The sequence below is a fragment of the Aquarana catesbeiana genome, linkage group LG02 (assembly GCF_042186555.1).
Source record: "Aquarana catesbeiana isolate 2022-GZ linkage group LG02, ASM4218655v1, whole genome shotgun sequence".
Classification (NCBI taxonomy): Eukaryota; Metazoa; Chordata; class Amphibia; order Anura; family Ranidae; genus Aquarana; species Aquarana catesbeiana.
In genome coordinates this window covers 411,266,237-411,285,134 of record NC_133325.1, presented here as the reverse complement: position 1 = coordinate 411,285,134, position 18,898 = coordinate 411,266,237, and the positions used below count along the sequence as shown (strand labels likewise).

The 18,898-nt window shown below is 41.0% G+C and overlaps 1 protein-coding gene across 11 annotated transcripts in view; it reads right to left on the bottom strand.

Moving 5' to 3' along the window:
* Positions 1–18,898, bottom strand: part of ADGRB2 (adhesion G protein-coupled receptor B2) — a 744,603-nt gene that overhangs the window by 74,482 nt on the left and 651,223 nt on the right. For all 11 annotated transcript variants that reach the window (XM_073615398.1, XM_073615399.1, XM_073615401.1 and 8 more), the window contains 4 exons: positions 17,225–17,371; positions 14,711–14,889; positions 14,076–14,119; positions 10,545–10,671 (listed from right to left, as the gene is read on the bottom strand). In XM_073615398.1, the coding sequence (XP_073471499.1) occupies positions 10,545–10,671; positions 14,076–14,119; positions 14,711–14,889; positions 17,225–17,371 (497 nt within the window). The remainder of the gene's footprint in view (positions 1–10,544; positions 10,672–14,075; positions 14,120–14,710; positions 14,890–17,224; positions 17,372–18,898) is intronic.

Below are 18,898 nucleotides of genomic sequence, written 5' to 3'. Positions count from 1 at the left end.
TTAGGGTAATGTTGGATCGTATGCATTATGAATTGTAGAAAGATTTCTGATGGACGTTGGGGGCATAAATATTCACGATGACGAAGGGTTGGTTGTTGAAAGTTGCTGACAAGATCAGGTATCTGCCTGAAGGGTCCTGATCGAGGTGGGTGAGATTGAAAGAGACTGAGGAACGTACTGCAATCATGACTCCCCTCGCTTTGTGTCAGCAACAATGGGGAAATAGTTTGTGGGAGCATTGGGGAGGATTGTGTGCTAGGAAATGCATTTCTTAAATGCATAGTGTGTCTCCTTTTTGTGATATAGCTTCTCTCCATAGGAGTGAATGTTTAAAGGGACTGTTGTGGCATTTAAGGAGACAAGTGTGAGAGTCATTGCCTCGAGTGGAGTGTATCTGGGTATTGGCGATGTAACGATACTGAGATGATTAGGCTCTAACTATAGGTGGGGAGAGAAGGGAGGGGGGAGGAACAGTAAAGTTGCAAGAACAGTGATATACACAATATATGTGTGAGCAGATTAGGGCCTACCGTGTCTAAGAGGACCTGATCTGGGCACACAGTAACAGAGTAAATCAAATACACAGGTAAGCCAATAAGGCAGGCAAAATATCAATGTGGTAATAACAGTTCTAATTGTAGTAACTTTAACCAGGGGATGTGCTTAGCACATCAAAAATCGTGGAGCGTGGAAGGGGTAACATGGGTACTTCTGCTCCTCCACTAACTTATTAACTTGACAAAAAGGAATGGTAACCAGCCTTAGGTTGTTGAGATGTTTGAAGCCCTCCTTAGGTATCATGAAGGTAACTTGCTGGTTGCGGTAGGTTACTTTTATGGGGTGACCCCATTTGTAAGTTATCTTGTGTTTACTTAGCACAGAGGTGACCTGAGCAAAGGGTTTGCGCGCTTGAGAAGTAGCAGCTGAGATGTCATTGTAAAGAGACACTTTATTAAATGGTTGTGGTAGAGAGTGCATGGACCTTGTTGTACATATGATCTCCTCCTTAACATGGAAGAAGTGTACCCTTGCCAGTATATCTCTGGGGACAGAGGCTGGAAGGTGTTGTGGTTTTTAGATCCTATGTGCACGGTCGATGAGCATGTCCTTTGTTGCTAACGACGGAACAAGCTTGCGGAAAAGTTGGTGTAGGTACGGTATTATTTCATGGGCAGCTAGGGATTCAGAGACCCCTCTAATCTTGATATTGTTCCGCCGCGACCGATCTTCGAGATCTGCGACTTTTAAGCGGAGCATATGAATAGTATTGGCTTGGTCATCTTGTATATCCACAATAGCACTGTGGGTCTTAGTGGCTTCAGAGAGATGCTGCTCAATATGGTCAGTGAATTGCTCTAAGGAGTTAGTCAGGAGACATCGGCTGGTTCAAAAAACTGACATTCGGCCCGTGTATGTCGGTCTGTCAGACAAGCATGCTGGAAGACTAGCAACCGACCGACTCCCTATCGGCACTCTCAGCCAGTGGCAGAGAGCGCTGATCGGAGTGTTCTGGCGAGGGGCTGCATAGTTAGTACAGCGGCTACGACCGGAGCTGACAGTTTTTTTTTGCTTAACCCAAAACTCATAGTGTGTACCAGGCTTAATGGAAATGTATCATGAATCAGTTATAGAGGAGCGTAAAGCCAAATTTTGTTGCAGAATTGTCTCAATGATTCAAAATAATCAGGTGTGCAACACAATCAACAATTTACTCCAACCTGGAAGAAGTCTTATTAACCTCCACTTTCCTATTTACTGATATGCTGATATGAAACTGTGCAACAATAGACCATAACTAATAGCTCCCAACTGTCCCTGATTTGGAGCAAAGTCCCTCTGTCCCTCTTTCCTCCTCATTTGTTTCTCATGTTGGTTTGATCTACAATGGATAAAAGATCTACACACCCCTGTTAAAATGTCAGGTTTCTGTGATGTAAAAAAATGAGACAAAGATAAATAGTTCCAGAACTTTTTCCATTTTTAATCTTCCTAGCGGCATTCCCGAGTGTGGCTCGAGGTGAACTTTCACTACCAAAAGCGGTAACCCCAAGCCACACTCGGGATTGCATCGCAGGATCCAGGCAAAGTTACTTACCTTGTCCCCAGGATCCTGTGATGTCTTCCCGCTGTGTCCATGGGCTGTGTCCTTCACCTTTTGTACTCTGTGCCGGGCTCTGTTGCCTGTGAGCGTCGCGATGCATGGGGGTGGAGCCCGGCAGCAAATTAAAAAAGTGCAAAAAACATAACACATACAGTACACTGTAATCTTACAGATTACATTACTGTGTCAAATCATTTCACATCCCTTTTGCCCTAATGCTTTGTCCAGTGCCCTGCATACACTTTTATATTATATATGCCATTCTTTCTGCCTGGAAACTTGAGAATGTCCATGGCATTCAAAAAGCGTCCCTTTACGTCAAAAGCAGCTTTTGACCAGCTAGAAAACAGCAATAGTAAAGAATCACTTGCAGAATCGAGCAATAGTGATTCGTGGGGAAATTTGTCATCAGACACTGAAAGTGACGACAGCGACAATTCTGCAACTGAGCAAATTTCTGTGTTTTTGATTTGATTACATTATTGAATACATTTTATTATTATTATATTATTATTTTTGATAATTATTTATAGCTATTTATTATATTATTGTAGCAAGGTCCCAGGCCTCCTTCAGTCTAAAGAGAACCTCCAGGGCCAGAGATAGCTAACATCTTTCTGTATATGGTGGATTGTGAGGCATGGAGGGTGTAATGCAAGTTAGATTCATTGGGCGCCAGACTTCTTGAATGCAAAGCAATTTTATTTCTCTTGAACAGAACTTTTGGAGAGAGGGTTAGGGCCAGGACACCCTTAGGCAGTTGCAATGTTAATTGGCAGACTCAGAGACTTCTACAGGAGGACAGCCATGCAGGGAAAGGCATCCAGCAATACGCCACATCTGCATGTGTTGGAATGCTGTCTCCTATGGCAACAGTCTTTAACAGTTTCTAGCACAAACTGTAACAGTTCCATCACTTCCACTGCAATCACTTCTTGTAGTTCTGCAATCCACTGAGCTCCCAGTCTCTCTCTCACTAGACCAGACCAGTGTTTCTCAACTCCAGTCCTCAAGGCGCCCCAACAGATCGCGTTTCAAGATTTTCCACAGATGAAACAGCTGTGGTAATTACCAAGGCAGTGAAACTGATCAAATCACCTGTGCAAAATAATGAGAAGCCTGAAAACATGACCCGTTGAGGCGCCTTGGGGACTGGAGTTGAGAAACATTGGACTAGACGATTCACTGCCACTGAATCCCTTGAGCTCCTCCAATCTTCACTGTAGTATCTTCCTTAAGTATCACCCCTGGGTGCTTGGTCCCTAGCTTGGCACTCCAGATACTACTCAAGCTTCACCCCACTGGCTTACTCGGTCCCTGGCTTGACACACAAGACTGCTCTACAAGTGTCACCTCTGCTGGCTGGGTCCCTGGCTTGATACCTGCTGAAGTTGGTGAGAATTCTGCTCCGGTACTTGCTTCAGCTGCTCACTGTGGTACCTGGTAATAAGGTGGATGGTCCCTTCATGGCGACAGCTTCTCCTCTACCTCCAACCATGACAGGTTCTCTGGCCGGCAGGACCCTCACTTCTGGTTGGACTGCAAGCCGCAATCCCAACCTTGCGCTGCTCTCTTGCTTATGGATAGGCCCACAGATAGCCTAGCAGCCAGATGTGCCCGGAATAGGCCCAAACTCCGGCCTAGCAGCCCAGGCAGTATAACACATGTCCACCCAGACAGCTGTCCGGTTGACACAGAACCGTGATCACCTGACTCCACCCAAATATATAGGTTCTCCCAGCAGGCCAAGAGATCTAAGAAAACCCCTACTCATTGGCTGAGATACCCCATATACCCATAGTCTGACCTTGCGGTGCCCTTTTCTTATCTAATGCCACCAAGTGCCCGGCCACCTAGTGGCAAAAGAGATAAGTGCAGCAATTACAGACATATGCACTGTACACACGGTCGGACATTGATCGGACATTCCGACAAAAAAATCCATGGATTTTTTCCGACCGATGTTGGCTCAAATTTGTCTTGCATACACACGGTCACACAACGTTGTCAGAAAATCCGATCATTCTGAACGTGGTGACGTAAAACACATACATCGGGACTATAAACGTGTCAGTAGCCAATAGCTTTTGTCTCTTAATTTAATCTGAGCATGTGTGGCATTTTGTGCGTCGGATTAGTGTACACACGATCGGAATTTCCGACAATGGATTTTGTTGTCGGAAAATTTTATAGCCTGCTCTCAAACTTTGTGTGTCGGAAATTCCTATGGAAAATGTGTGATGGAGCCTACACACGGTCGGAATTTTCGACAACAAAGTCCTATCACACATTTTCCATCGGAAAATCCTATGGTGTGTACAGGGCATTAGAGTGAAATCAATTGTTCCTCAACAACTAGCCAAGGTAGCTATACCTAGCAGGTAAATTTAGGAGCAACCTTTCCAAAACACCAGGGTGCTACATTATAATTTATGATTTCGTGTTTCAAACTTTATCATATCCGGGATGTCTACTAGACTCTTGTTTTGGACAGATTTAAGTGTGTTATTCCTAAGAATTACAAGCCTACAATATAAAACGCCAAATTTCTATGCAAAACAATATACTGATTTGAGACGCAAAAATCTGACATAATCATACCAACAGGAAGGTTAATGTGACCTATAAACTGTACAACTCAATTGAAAAACAAACTGAAATCTGTTAGGGGGGAGTAAAAATAAAAAAAACTAAACTAATGTGGTTGCATAAGTGTGCACACCCTCTTATATCTGGGGATGTATTTCAGAATTAAGCAATCACATTCAAACTCATGTTAAGCCTAGAAAGGTAAAAATAAATACTGCGCTTACACTAATTGGCATAAGCTGCGACTAGAAAGTAGTAAACCATAAATCATATAAAAATCAAAAAGTCGCGCTAGAAACTGAGGGTGACAACAGGAGGTGTCAAAAAAATCTCATAAAAATATGAGGGTGAGTGATGATCACTGAGTGAATAATAAAAAATTTTGTGCTTATCAATGTAATTAAACACTGTGAAAATAAAAGATAAATCTGAAAATGGCAATTAGTTGATGGGACACAGATATTGACCACTATGTCCGAAAAGAATAATCAATAATAAGTGACACAATCACTAACAGATGAATATCTCAAAATAACAGAAAAAGTGATAATGTGACACATCTATGGAAACTATACCATAATTCATATAAAAAAACAATATAGAGATGAAGAAAAATAAACCCAAAAAAAGTCCATAACTCAAATGAAAAAATAATGATTAAAGTCCATCCATGCTAGATGACATGCATCAAACCAAGTTTGTCTCCAAGTGCTCTGTGAAAATGGAACATAAACTTGCTGTGATGACAGTAGAGTGCGCAGATAGACCTCCACCTCTTAATAAAAATGCTGCCTCTTACCAGATGGAATTGGTCTCTTACTAACAGGAGACCTAAAGGGCGGATGGCTGCAACCCCAGCCAGGGATCTTTAAAACAGGCGCTTGGCGTCCAAATCCAGGGACTCTCTCCAACTCACATCAGCATAAATGGAAATATCCCCATGTAAAAAACAAAGTGCTCCACATAGCATAAAATCCAACGTTTTATTGAGTGTAAAAATAAAGGTTGCACTTACAAAACCATTGTAGTTAAAAAGCGTATATGCGAAAGCCGGCCGGCTCCAAGGTAACCCGTGTCTTCCGGGTATGTGAATAGCGGTGTCGTCGGGACGTAGCTCCTCCTCCCTACGCCATTTCGTCACAACAGGACGTGGTCACGGGACCACGTCCTGTTGTGACGAAACGGCGTAGGGAGGAGGAGCTACGTCCCGACGACACCGCTATTCACATACCCGGAAGACACGGGTTACCTTGGAGCCGGCCGGCTTTCGCATATACGCTTTTTAACTACAATGGTTTTGTAAGTGCAACCTTTATTTTTACACTCAATAAAACGTTGGATTTTATGCTATGTGGAGCACTTTGTTTTTTACATGGGGATATTTCCATTTATGCTGATGTGAGTTAGAGAGAGTCCCTGGATTTGGACGCCAAGCGCCTGTTTTAAAGATCCCTGGCTGGGGTTGCAGCCATCCGCCCTTTAGGTCTCCTGTTAGTAAGAGACCAATTCCATCTGGTAAGAGACAGCATTTTTATTAAGAGGTGGAGGTCTATCTGCGCACTCTACTGTCATCACAGCAAGTTTATGTTCCATTTTCACAGAGCACTTGGAGACAAACTTGGTTTGATGCATGTCATCTAGCATGGATGGACTTTAATCATTATTTTTTCATTTGAGTTATGGACTTTTTTTGGGTTTATTTTTCTTCATCTCTATATTGTTTTTTTATATGAATTATGGTATAGTTTCCATAGATGTGTCACATTATCACTTTTTCTGTTATTTTGAGATATTCATCTGTTAGTGATTGTGTCACTTATTATTGATTATTCTTTTCGGACATAGTGGTCAATATCTGTGTCCCATCAACTAATTGCCATTTTCAGATTTATCTTTTATTTTCACAGTGTTTAATTACATTGATAAGCACAAAATTTTTTATTATTCACTCAGTGATCATCACTCACCCTCATATTTTTATGAGATTTTTTTGACACCTCCTGTTGTCACCCTCAGTTTCTAGCGCGACTTTTTGATTTTTATATCATGTTAAGCCTAGATTTACATTCCTGTGGGTTAGAAATCATGTGAGTTCAGCGGAACTCACACAATTTCAACCCAGCAATGCAGTTTGACTTCGGGGACAATTTGACAGACATCTGGGCGGGTTCCTGCACAGATGTCTATACAAATTACCCAACGAAATCACCAAAAGTAGTACAGGAACTACTTTTGGGAATCAGTGTGGTGCCGCACCAATTTGGACAGTGCCATTGCCGCCACTAGCCGCTGATTTGTCATGCGATTTGACATGTCAAATTGCATGCCAAATTGTACCAAAGTGAACCTAGGTTTAATAGGAGTCAGTACACACCTGCCACCATTTAAAGTGCCTCTGATTAACCCCAAATAAAGTTCAGCTGTTTTATTAGGTCTTTCTTGACATTTTCTTAGTCGCATCCTACAGCAAAAGCCATGGTCCACAAAGAGCTTCCAAAGCATCAGAGAGATCTCATTGTTAAAAGGTATATGTCAGGAGAAGGGTACAAAAGAATTTCCAAGGCATTAGATATACCATGGAACACAGTGAAGACAGTCATCATCAAGTGGAGAAAATATGGCACAACAGTGACATTATCAAGAACTGGATGTCCGTCCAAAATTGATGAAAATACGAGAAGAAAACCGGTCAGGGAGGCTGCCAAGAGGCCTACAGCAACAGCAAAGGAGCTGCAGGAATATCTGGCAAGTACTGGCTATGTGGTACATGTGACAACAATCACCTGTATTCTGCAGATGTCTTGGGACATCTGGCTGCTAGGCTGTCTGAGAGCCTATCCAGAAGTAAGAGAGCAGCGTAAGGTTGGGAATGCGGCTTGCAGTCCAACCAGAAGCAACGGTTCTGCCAGCCGGAGAACCAGCTGTGGTCAGAAGTAGATGGGGGAAGCTGTCGCCACTAAGGGACCATCCACTTTGCTACTGGAGACTATTGTGAGTAGCTGAAGCAAGTACCTAAGCAGTATTCTCACCAGCCGGAATTGGGAAAACTTCAGCAGGTGCCAAGCCAGGGACCCAGCCAGTGGAGGTGATGCTTGCGGAGCGTTATCATGTGCCAAGCCAGGGACCAAGCAGTCCAGTGCAGTGACGCTTGTGGAGTTCCTGTGAGTGCCAAGCTAGGGACCCAGCAGGGATGCAGGGGTGACGCTTGAGGAAGATTTTGAGTGAGAAGATTTGAAGGGTTTAGGAGATCCAGTGGCTAGTTGATCTGTTAGTCTAGTGAAAGACTGGGAGCTCAGCTGAGTGAAGTTCTACAATAGGAGATTGTAGAAGAAGTGGAGGAGTTTATTGCAACCGTGTTAGAAACTGTTACAATATTGTTGCCATAGGAGACAGTTGTCCTACTCATGCAGATGTGGTGTCTATCTGAATGCCTTTCCCTGCATGGCTGTCTGCCTATAGAAGAGTCAGAGTACATTGCATCAACAAAAGGGTGTCCTGGCCCTAACCCTCTCTCCCACAGTTCTGTTTAAAAGACAATACATCTCTTTGCATTCAAGAAGTGTCTGGTGCCCATCAATCTACCTTGCATTACACCCACCATGCCTTGTAACCCACTCTACACAAAAGGATGTCAGCTGTCCCTAACTCTGGAGGTCACTATCTTGCCTCAGGGGTCCGGGACTTGGCTACACTTTCAAAATTGTTTTACCAGTACTAAACCATTTTCATCCAATTTCTAAATTGCTGCATTTGTACATTTTAAAATCCAATATAATATATAACAGTAGTGGTAAAAAAAAAAAAAACAGTTGTGGGTTTAACTAATAATTTGTTTGTATAATACAAGTGGACCTTCAGTCATTTTTTTCCATCTATTAAATCTTCTGCCCTTGTTGTTTTTTCTGCCAGTAAATACCTTATACAGCCCACTTCCTGTTTCTTGTCTGGTCATTAGCCTAGGCTTATGACACCATGCACAGCTCTCTCTCACTTTCGTGAGAGTTTGCCAGGAAGGGAGGGGGAGTGATTCATAAGAGGGCCAATGAAAGCTGCAGGGCTTCAGAGCTTTAGGTGTGCCTTTGTGTGTCTGTGTAAATTCAGGAAGTGAACAGGCAGCAGCTTCAACTGCCCACAGTTAAAATGGCTGCAGCTAGACTTAGTGGAGGGAGATTTCTGCAGCATATTTGGCAAGTACAGAATCACAGTATATAAAAAAAATTATGCAAAGTGGTTGGAGGGAAGCTTCAGAATGGCAAAGATGTTTTTATTACAAATTATGCGAGCAGACTGCAGTTCCTCTTTAAGGGGGCATGCGAAGGGGTGTGTCCTATGCCTACAAACTTTTGCTAAAATGTGTCCCTCATTCCCATCTCAAAAAGTTGGGAGGTATGCATAACTGTAGAAATGATGCAAATAAGAACTACTTGAATTTGTCACACACATTACCAACAATGAAAAACTTGCAGCGTTTTCATGAATTTAATGCAAGGGTTCTGACTATATACACACTGACAAATCCCTTACTGAATCACCACCATTGTGCCTTAGAGTAAATCAGACAAGTAGAAAAGGTTTAAAATGCAGGCGCTATACAATGCCCTTTGCAGACAGGCTGAATACCTATCTATTTAAGTATTTTTCATTCCAATATACCCTGGAACCAGCATATAGCTATCACTCAGGGAAAGTCAGTTGCATCTGCATACAGTACACAAGTATATCAACCATACCATTCAAGTAGAGGGAAACACAGAATATCCTGTTGCTAGTCAGTCTGTATGCATTTTTCCTAGATAGTCTCACTACTTAACAGCTATAGAAATGCACAAAATACATAACAATATAAAAAGCCACCAATGTATATGTATTATGGCCCCTACCTGTATCCTCAGGAATTTTCAAATATCATGTAAAACAAAGTTTACTCTTTATCATTATAAATCATATTTAGCTATGGGAGGCCATTGATTCTAATCTCTGAATTTACATCATGGACTCAACAGGAAGTCATGTGACCCACTTACAGGTATTATTTTTTTGGCTTGTTAAGCTGACACTACTTTGAAATAATCACTCTTCCTGACAGCAATGAAAAGATCAGGAAGGTGTGAGCAAAAGTATATCATGGAATGCAGAAATGGGAAATATACTGTATACTGTTTACAATATGACCAGCAACCAATCGATAGTCCCTTTAATGGGATTTCATTCCAAAAAACAATGCAGGGTCTTCATTCATATCGTCATTTTTTTGAATGATCACATAATGCCATGTACAACATGTACGATTTAAATACAGTCTTCATGACAATCTAAGGGATAAAGTATTCTTGAAGTATTCACTTATGTGACGCTAATATAGTCATATGGAGATGCCAAAGGACAAGCCTGGTGACTAAAATGTAACCCTTTAATTATAGGTGACGTCTGATGGCTAGATTAAGCTGCTGCTTTCCTGTGTCTAAAACGTAAAGCTACCCTACCGTAACTTAAAGCTTGGAACCCCCTTAAGAGTGGGACTCCCTCCCAATGGTCATGCAAGGTATATTCATCTGGGAACTTAACCACAAAGATGTCTCTACCTAAGGAAAAAAACATAAGGTGATTTATCTATCCGACCCTTTAAGCATACATGAATGTATTGACAACCTCACACAAGAAAACCACACACAGGAAGTCATATTTGGCAATAACATCTATACATCTGCTGCCTAACACAAAGCACACTGGCAAACCAAGGCCTGCAAAACTCTAGCATTGTCTATGGCTTCAGACAGCATCTAGAATAGCCAACATACACAATATTCAGTTACAACCTGGCCTGTGTAATCAAGGTAAGCTTTGCCACACTTACCATTTCCTTGGGTAGTTGCGCCAAAACAGCAAAGGTGGAGAGCTGGTCGCAAAGGCATTTGGTATGAGATGGGTGGGTTGGCAGTGTCTGACAGCTTTCGGTGTCCCAGCTCCCACTGGATGCATCACTGTGGATCACAAGCACAAAAATGAAGACACAAAGTGCACACTGTAAAGCAAAATTGGCAGTAATAACATATTGGAGAGTAAATATAGAAGGCTACTAGGAATGCTGAGCATATGCAGAGCAGGCTCAGCCAGCCTGCATCTCCTGGCTGGGATCTTGACTATGTGTGCATGTGTGTATGTGTGTGTGGGAGAAACCCAGTGAGAAAAGTGAGGCAGAGAGCGAAGGAGTGTGGGGGAGACACAGAAAGACAAAATGAGGGGGAGAAACAATAGAGAAGACGATAGGGAAGAGGTAAACAAGCGGAAGGCGTAAAAGGGTTTGAAATATGACGAAGAGTATTTGTAATGTTACGTGTAAAGATAGTATTTTTTAAAATGTACAGTACAAAGAAAGAAAGGTTTAATCGGAAACACTAGCTGAAAGGAAAAGTGGCATTGAATCAGTGAGTAAAGACTAAGAAATAGTGAACATAAGCAATACAGGAGAGATGGAGCTACGCCGCAAGGCATTATTCACAAGGGATTATAGATGAAGAAGAGGAGATGAGAAAAAAAAAAGCAAATGGAGAAAAGAGTAGAGAAAGAATAAAAGAGAGCATTTGGCACATAGTACAAATTATTAGCAGCCTGTAGGTTTAGAGGGGTTTCTGTTTCTGTGGTTTCATTTAACATTATGACTTCTCCCTGTGCTGGGCTGTCATGTATCCTGCAATCCCCCCTTAAGCCACAGTCACTGTAGCAAAACATGATTAGTTCAATCCGTCTTCCCTAGGTGAAAGGTTCCATTTACATTCACAGGTAAAAAGGCTGTAACGTCTAAGTTACAGAGTATACAAAAACACCCAGTTTTATTCAATGCACATTGTAGCCAGGGCAACGTTTACTGAACTGTACCTTTAACACTAGCATCCCCTTAGTTCTGATAAACTGAGCCCCAAGATCATTTTTGCATTCTCACATGCTATTTTAGGGACTCTTGTCAGAAAGCTGTCAGCTGCTTATACGACGAGAGGAAATGCAACACAGGCATACATCACTAGACCTCTCACCAGTCATCAACGTTACTCTGGCAACCATAGCAGATGGAATGTTATAATAAAACATGGACATGGCAAGGATAAGGACTTAGAAAAGATTCTTACTCTACCACTCACACACACCCACACACACACGTACACACCTCCGCACACAGACAGAGGGAAGCAACCTACACCTACAAAGCACATACTCTTTGGAGGACATATCTGCTTTAGATATGAACACTTAAAGCTGTGTGTATATATATATATATAGGATTTCTTGGCCATTTTTCAGATAATATGAATGATAACACAAAAACTTTTCTTTCACTCATGGTTAGTGTTTGGCTGAAGCCATTTATTATCAATCAACTGTATTTACTCTTTTTAAATCATAATGGCAACAGAAACTACCCAAATTACCCTGATCAAAAGTTTACATACCCCAGTTCTTAATACCGTGTATTGCCCCCTTTAACATCAATGACAGCTTGAAGTCTTTTGTGGTATTTGTGGATACAGACAAGAGATTTTCTCAGGGCATATTCTTATACTATGTAATCATGTCATCAAGAGTTATGCAGTGGGGTTGGGGAAATGTGTTAGCCAGGCAGGTTGGATCTTCATTTTTTTTAATGGCAGCACATTAGTGTTATTAGTTGTACACACGAGCGTAATGTCCAACAGAAAGAGTCAGACGGGAGCTTTTCATCGTATATTCCGATCGTGTGTATGCCCCATCGGACTTCTTACGTCGAAAATTCTGCCGGACCTAGAAAGAGAACATGTTTTACATTTTTCCGACGGAACCAATTCCTATCGGGAAAACCGCTTGTCTGTATGCTGTTTCGATGTACCAAAAACGATGCATGCTCTGAAGCAAGGACAAGATGGAAGCTATTGGCTACTGGCTATTGAACTTCCGTTTTCTAGTCCCATCGTATGTGTTGTACGTCACCACGTTCTGGATGGTCAGAATTTGGTGGGACCGTGTGTATGCAAGACGGCTTGAGCGGAATTCCATCAGAACTCTGTTGGAAAAACCTTCAGAGTTTATTCCGATGGGAAAACCAGTCGTGTGTACAGGGCATTATACACCTGGAAGGCCTTATCTATGAAGTAATCCAGCTAAAGTACAAGGCAATTAGCACTTAATAGTTATATTTAGTTAGCTTTTTGTGCTGACAAGACATGAAATCCCAGATCTGGTCTGGTCATAACCACCTGAATATGAGAACAAGATGAACTTGCAGTCTTATCCCCCAAGACAAAGAGTAATGCAGAAAGTGCAAAACAATCACAATTCATCTTTTAACAATCCAGATTCAGTAAACTGAAATCTGACTGGTTGTTTTGGGTCATTGTCTATCATGATTTATTTCTACACTGTTATATTGAGTACTTTGTAAGGACCAGAGATACTGTATAGGCAATATCTGCTCAGTATATCAGTGAAACTCTCTTTATAGAATAAAGTGTACATTCATTACATTTCATTTTCACTGTTGCATATATGCATCTACTTAAACATCTGAAGATTGCGGGGACTACAAGCTGCAAGAGGTACATGAGAACTGCATTTGGGTAACACTGCAGTGCACATATAACGCCCAACACACACCCATGCTGCACTTTGCACTGTTTCACTGATCAAGTCTGAAGAAGTCAGGCAGGCATATTAACTATGCCCTTTCCTATTTCATAACTCTAAAATATTTCTACAAGACATACACTGGGTATTATAATAAACTACTTGGCTTGCATTCAGCCTTGCAAAAAGTATGTACTGTATCTGGGTTTCAGCACTTTTCAAATTTGGACAGCTCCTTGTCTCCACTATGAAACCCTTGCAAAGTCTTTCAACATCATTCCTTCCTGCACCTACTTATGCCAATCTTCTGCAGAGGAGGAATAAAAGTCTGAATAATAACGACCATTACTGCATTAGCAGTGATTTTTCTTTTAATTTAATTATGTATTGAAAAAAGAACATGTTAGCTGTGGTCACACTGAGAATAGCTCGGTAGAAAGCTCTCCAGCACTGTAATGGTGACAAAGAATACACAAATCATGGTGGAATTAGATCTTACTTCCAAGGTCACAAACAGGTGTTTATTTTCTTTTAAAACTTACAGTCCTATGCTAACAGCTATCTGGCTTTAGAAATGTAGTCTTTGACACAGCTACCAGTATAAAAAGCATAGTTGAGCATTGAATTGCTATAGAAAGCCTTTCAGCTCTGTGGAATATGATGAGCTCTAATTTCACTAATCTACCTAGAAACTGGATAACTAGAATTTTTAGGTCGTAGGAAAGGAAGAAAAAGCAGACATATTTTTCCCTGTGTTTGAAAATGTAATATAAATCAAACAAGGATAACTAACCTTTTGGAATAATCCCATACAGCACACTGGGGGCTTGAAGTACCCTGTTAAACAAGAAGACACTTTGTGATAAAATTCAGTTGAAAAGATGCAATGATGATTAAACCTTTATTTCTGGCTGGAGGTATAAATAGCATATATTATCTGTAAACTGTAAAATACCTATTTTGTCCCTTTGTTATGGTCAACCTAGAGTTATATACATTTAAAATGAAATGTTTGCTAAGACACGCTATTCTATATGGCTACATCGTCTACATGGTTACATGCAAAATTGAGTATCTGATTTTAGGCATCTCAAAAGTATATTTATACAAAAAGGAAAAAAAAAAGCTTTATACTCTACATTATGATTAAATAGCCTACATTTTCTCTGGCCAACGAGGGCCATGTCTCTCTTTTAATGCTCAGCAATTATGCTGAGTCATCAAAACCAACTTTTGTTCCCAACATTTTTTTGTTTCCCTATGCATGGTGAAAGAATCCAATCTCAATTCTTTGCAGTCTGACTGCACAATTGAAGTTTGAGACAAATCAATAATGTTTTATAACTGAATACTTGAGACCATGAGTACCAGCCAAATCAAGATAAAAACAAAAACTAGTGAAAGTGCCTGTACTCCTCTACTACTTACATTGATTATATGTGATAATTCCACCACCACTTGCTGGTCTGGAGGTTTAGTGAGAGGTCGGATGGTGACAGTCAAAACCTTTGAACTAACAGCCAGCGAATTCCCTGGAGGAGGCAGGACCAGACCAAGAGTGCGGTATAGAACTGCACCTATGACAAAATATGTTGAGTCCTCTGTTTCTGTTTCCAGAGAAAAAAAAAGAGCATAAAAGACTTAAACACGTATTATATTTTGCTGGTCTGATATATGAAAAAATAAAAACTCAGAAGTGGAGTTGTGTGCATAAGGACATATTTTTTTCTTTGTTTTATATTCTTATTGCTGGTCTTAGAATGAAAGTCAAAGACTGATTTGTTTCTATGGGCAACAACCCAACAATCCTATGTTGCAGCCTACACATCAGGAAAATAATTGTTGAGGTAGATCACCCATATTCAGCAACCATTTAAGAGCCTCAGCTACACAGCTTTTAAAAATACAAGCAACCACAAACGTTTAAAGAATAGAATAAAAAGGAAACCCTAAAAAAAATGTCTGATGAAACAGTGATCAACCAGCTGTGTTCCTAAGTTTTCTAAGTTAACTTTAAATTAATGTTCCCCATAACACCTCCTTACCTTCCTGGTTAAAGGTGTAAATACAGAACTCAGACTGAGACTTTCCCTAGTTTATGCTGTTATGCTTTGCGCACAGACTACAAACTTTTTTGGAAATTGAGACTTGTGCAAGGAGAACATTAATTTAACTCAATTTGCTTGCATCTGCGCAGTGTGTTAGTGTGCAGGCTATAAAAAGCATCTGCTCGTGGGCAGGTTTTTGCAGCGTGAACTAAGCAGGCCTTGACATAAAGTCCTTAGTTACATTTAAACATGCCAAGAGGATGGCAGGGAGAGTCATTATTTTTTTTTTTATTATAAAGAGATGTTACGGTATCCTTTAAATTACTTATTTGAACAATATTTGCTTCATTATAAAAAGCATTTTATACTGATTCATCAATCTTATGCAGGATGACTTCCTCAGCTTTAGTAAGGGCTAACTTGGAGCATAAACACTCATTCAAGGTTTATGATAAAAATATTAACTACATACATTCATACATCTCTATAGAAGCTAATTTTCAAGTATATAGATACATAGTTAGTCTGGTTGAAAAAATTACACAAGTTCATCCAGTTCCACCCACAGAGTAAAAAAAAACCCCATAGATCCAATCCTATACCCACAGTTGATCCATAGGAAGGCAACAAAAACTCCAATAAAGCATGATCCAATTTGCTCCAGTGGGGAAAAAAATTATTTCCTGATCCCCCAAGAGGCAATCAGATATTCCCTGGATCAACTGAAATTAAAAATATTGGTCATAATAATCCTTTAATTAAATAACAATGAGGGATGACAGTTTGAGGGGTAAGAGTTCGGACTTCATTGTCTGCAGGCTTATTCCAGAATAGTGAACAAAACTTGGCTGTGGAAACAGAATTGGGTTAGCAGTACCTTTTCAAAAACATTCAGCAATGGCAATCTTCATATTTCTGCCCCCACATGTTTAATATAAACATATATTGATTGTGAATAGTACATAAATTTCTTTACTCTAAATGCAGTTAAGTGAACTGCCTATTCCAGCCATTCTCAACTAGGTTTCCTCCAGAGACAGCTAGGGTTAGGGGTTGAGCTGTGCCTGACTGACCTCTCATGTGATGGTGCCTGGATAGTTCTAGGTCCAACACCAATTATCTGAGCCAGCGGCATGACTCCAATGCCACGTACACATGATCGGACATTCAGACAGCGAAATCCTGGGATTTATTTCCGACGCATGTTGGCTCAAACTTGACTTGCATACACACGGTCGCACAAATGTTGTCGGAAATTGCGATCATCAAGAATGCGGTGACATACAACACATATGACGAGCCGAGAAAAATGAAGTTCAATAGCTAGTGCGGCTCTTCTGCCTGATTCCGAGCATGTGTGGAATTTTGTGCATCGAAATTGTGTACACACGATCGGAATTTCCGACAACGGATTTTGTTGTTGGAAGATTTGAGAACCAGCTCTCAAATTTTTGTTGTCAGAAATTCCGACAAAAAATGTCCAATGGAGCCTACACACGGTCGGAATTTCCGACAACAAGCTCCCATCGAACATTTGTTGTCTTAAAATTGGATCGTATGTACATAATCACACACATAGGTTGGACTTGATGGACGTGTGTCTTTTTTCAGCCTCACCTACTATGTAACTATATATGTAACTATGTAACTATGTACACGGCATAAGGGTGGTATTCTGACCTCCCCTAAAAGGGGTTAGTTCTGCCTATTGACCACCAATAATGTAAGAGGCATTCATGACCACCAATGGACTAAACTTAGCAGGGGTTCCTTGAGACCTGAAAATTATTGCAAGGGTTCCTTTGGTGTAAAGAAAAGGTTTGAGAAAGGCTGGCTATTCCTTGTATGCATTTAACCTTGGAAGGATTTCAGGAAGAATATTCCTGATGCTCACCTGCATTAGGCAAAGTCAGGACCTCCTTGGGGATGAAAAGTTTATCTTCAGAGTTTCTAGCCCAGTCATTCATACCTCTTCGTCCTTTCATCGGGAAGTTTATATCGCTGGATACAGCAGAGACAGGCTCTCTTTGGATGCTAATAACTGCCAGACATACAGCAGATGAGCAATGGTCACATAGATTCTGGTTCTGATGTGTATATTACAACATTTGAAAATTACAACAGCTTATCAAAGGTTTTACAAGGAGGTCCCCAACCTTTCTCAGGTCATGAGACACATTGAAAAAAAAGTGGTAGTGAGCAGCATTATGAATAATAAAGTAGCAGCAGCATGGTTAATAATTATGATAAATTACTTTTTATGTTCCAGCTTCTCCTGTTTTGTTTTAGAAAATCTAAATTAATAATGGTACTCATGATGGCTACAGCCGATGTGCAGGAACATGAATTCCAGGAAAACCGCTAAATGCACAAATAAAATGCATATATGGGTGCTGTTTTCCATCCCAAACTATTTGTATGTCTGTTCATCTATTTCTGAGATTTACACAGCCCTACCACATTGCACAACCAGGCATTATGACTGTAAAAGAGCCGCCTCCCCCATCCCCAGCTAAGCAACTGGACAGTAAAGGAGCAGTAAGTCTCATGAGGTAATCTCTCTGCTCACTTTCTTCTCTCCTATCAGCACGTTCCTTGTCAGCACACTTACATGCAGCACTCTTGACCAGCTCTCATTCCTGCTCCTCTCTCTTTCAGTCTGAGTGCTGCTCTATATTACAGTGCAAGAGATACTTACACTAGTTGCATTTAAAAATGCACGTGATGATTTATTTATATATACTGAGCTGCATGTATGTGCATCTTTACATCTGTCTGGAGTTCATCTTTATGTGTAGACCTTTCACCAACACATCCTCCACCTCCCCAACAAAGGATTCTACCCAAAGCTGCCTTCCAGAGGGGAAGACATCTTTTCTTGCCCCAAAAGGCAGTCAACTCAATTATCTAGATCCTAATATAACCTGGGTCAAAATATGACAATCTTATACTTGGACTTTTAAGTCTAATTTAAATATATACATTTTGGTTTTGGGTTGTCATCAAAGCAGGAGAGGAAGCAAAATTGCTCCTGTGAAAACTATCTAAGACTGAAATTTCATTAACTTCCATGTTATCTCATTTCCAGCTGTGTCTTTAGGATAGGCAGTAAAGGGAAATTTCCCCAGCAAAAAAAAAACAAAACATTTTGGCTTTATTTATACAGTACTTTAGTGATATTAAGGGCATTTTTTTAAAATAACAAACATGTCATACTTACTTGCTCTATGCAGTTGTTTTGCACAGAGCAGCCCTGATGCTCCTATTCTCGGGTCTTTTTTTCGCGCTTCTGGCCCCCCTTCCTGTTGCATGCCCCCAGAGCAAGCAGTTTGCAATGAGGGCACCCAAGCAGGAGCGCTCCTGAGCCACTGCCCTCTGTGTCCATTTAGACACAGGGCCACGGCTCAGCCCCTCCCCTCCCCCTTTTGCTCCTCATTGTCTGTCTGGCTGTGATTGAGATCAGTGGGAGCCAATGTCTCCAGCTGCTGTCTCAGCAAATGAGGAGGGAGAGTCACTGGAGAGCCGATGCTCTTGTGCACATCGCTGAATCGAGTGGGTGCTCAGGTGA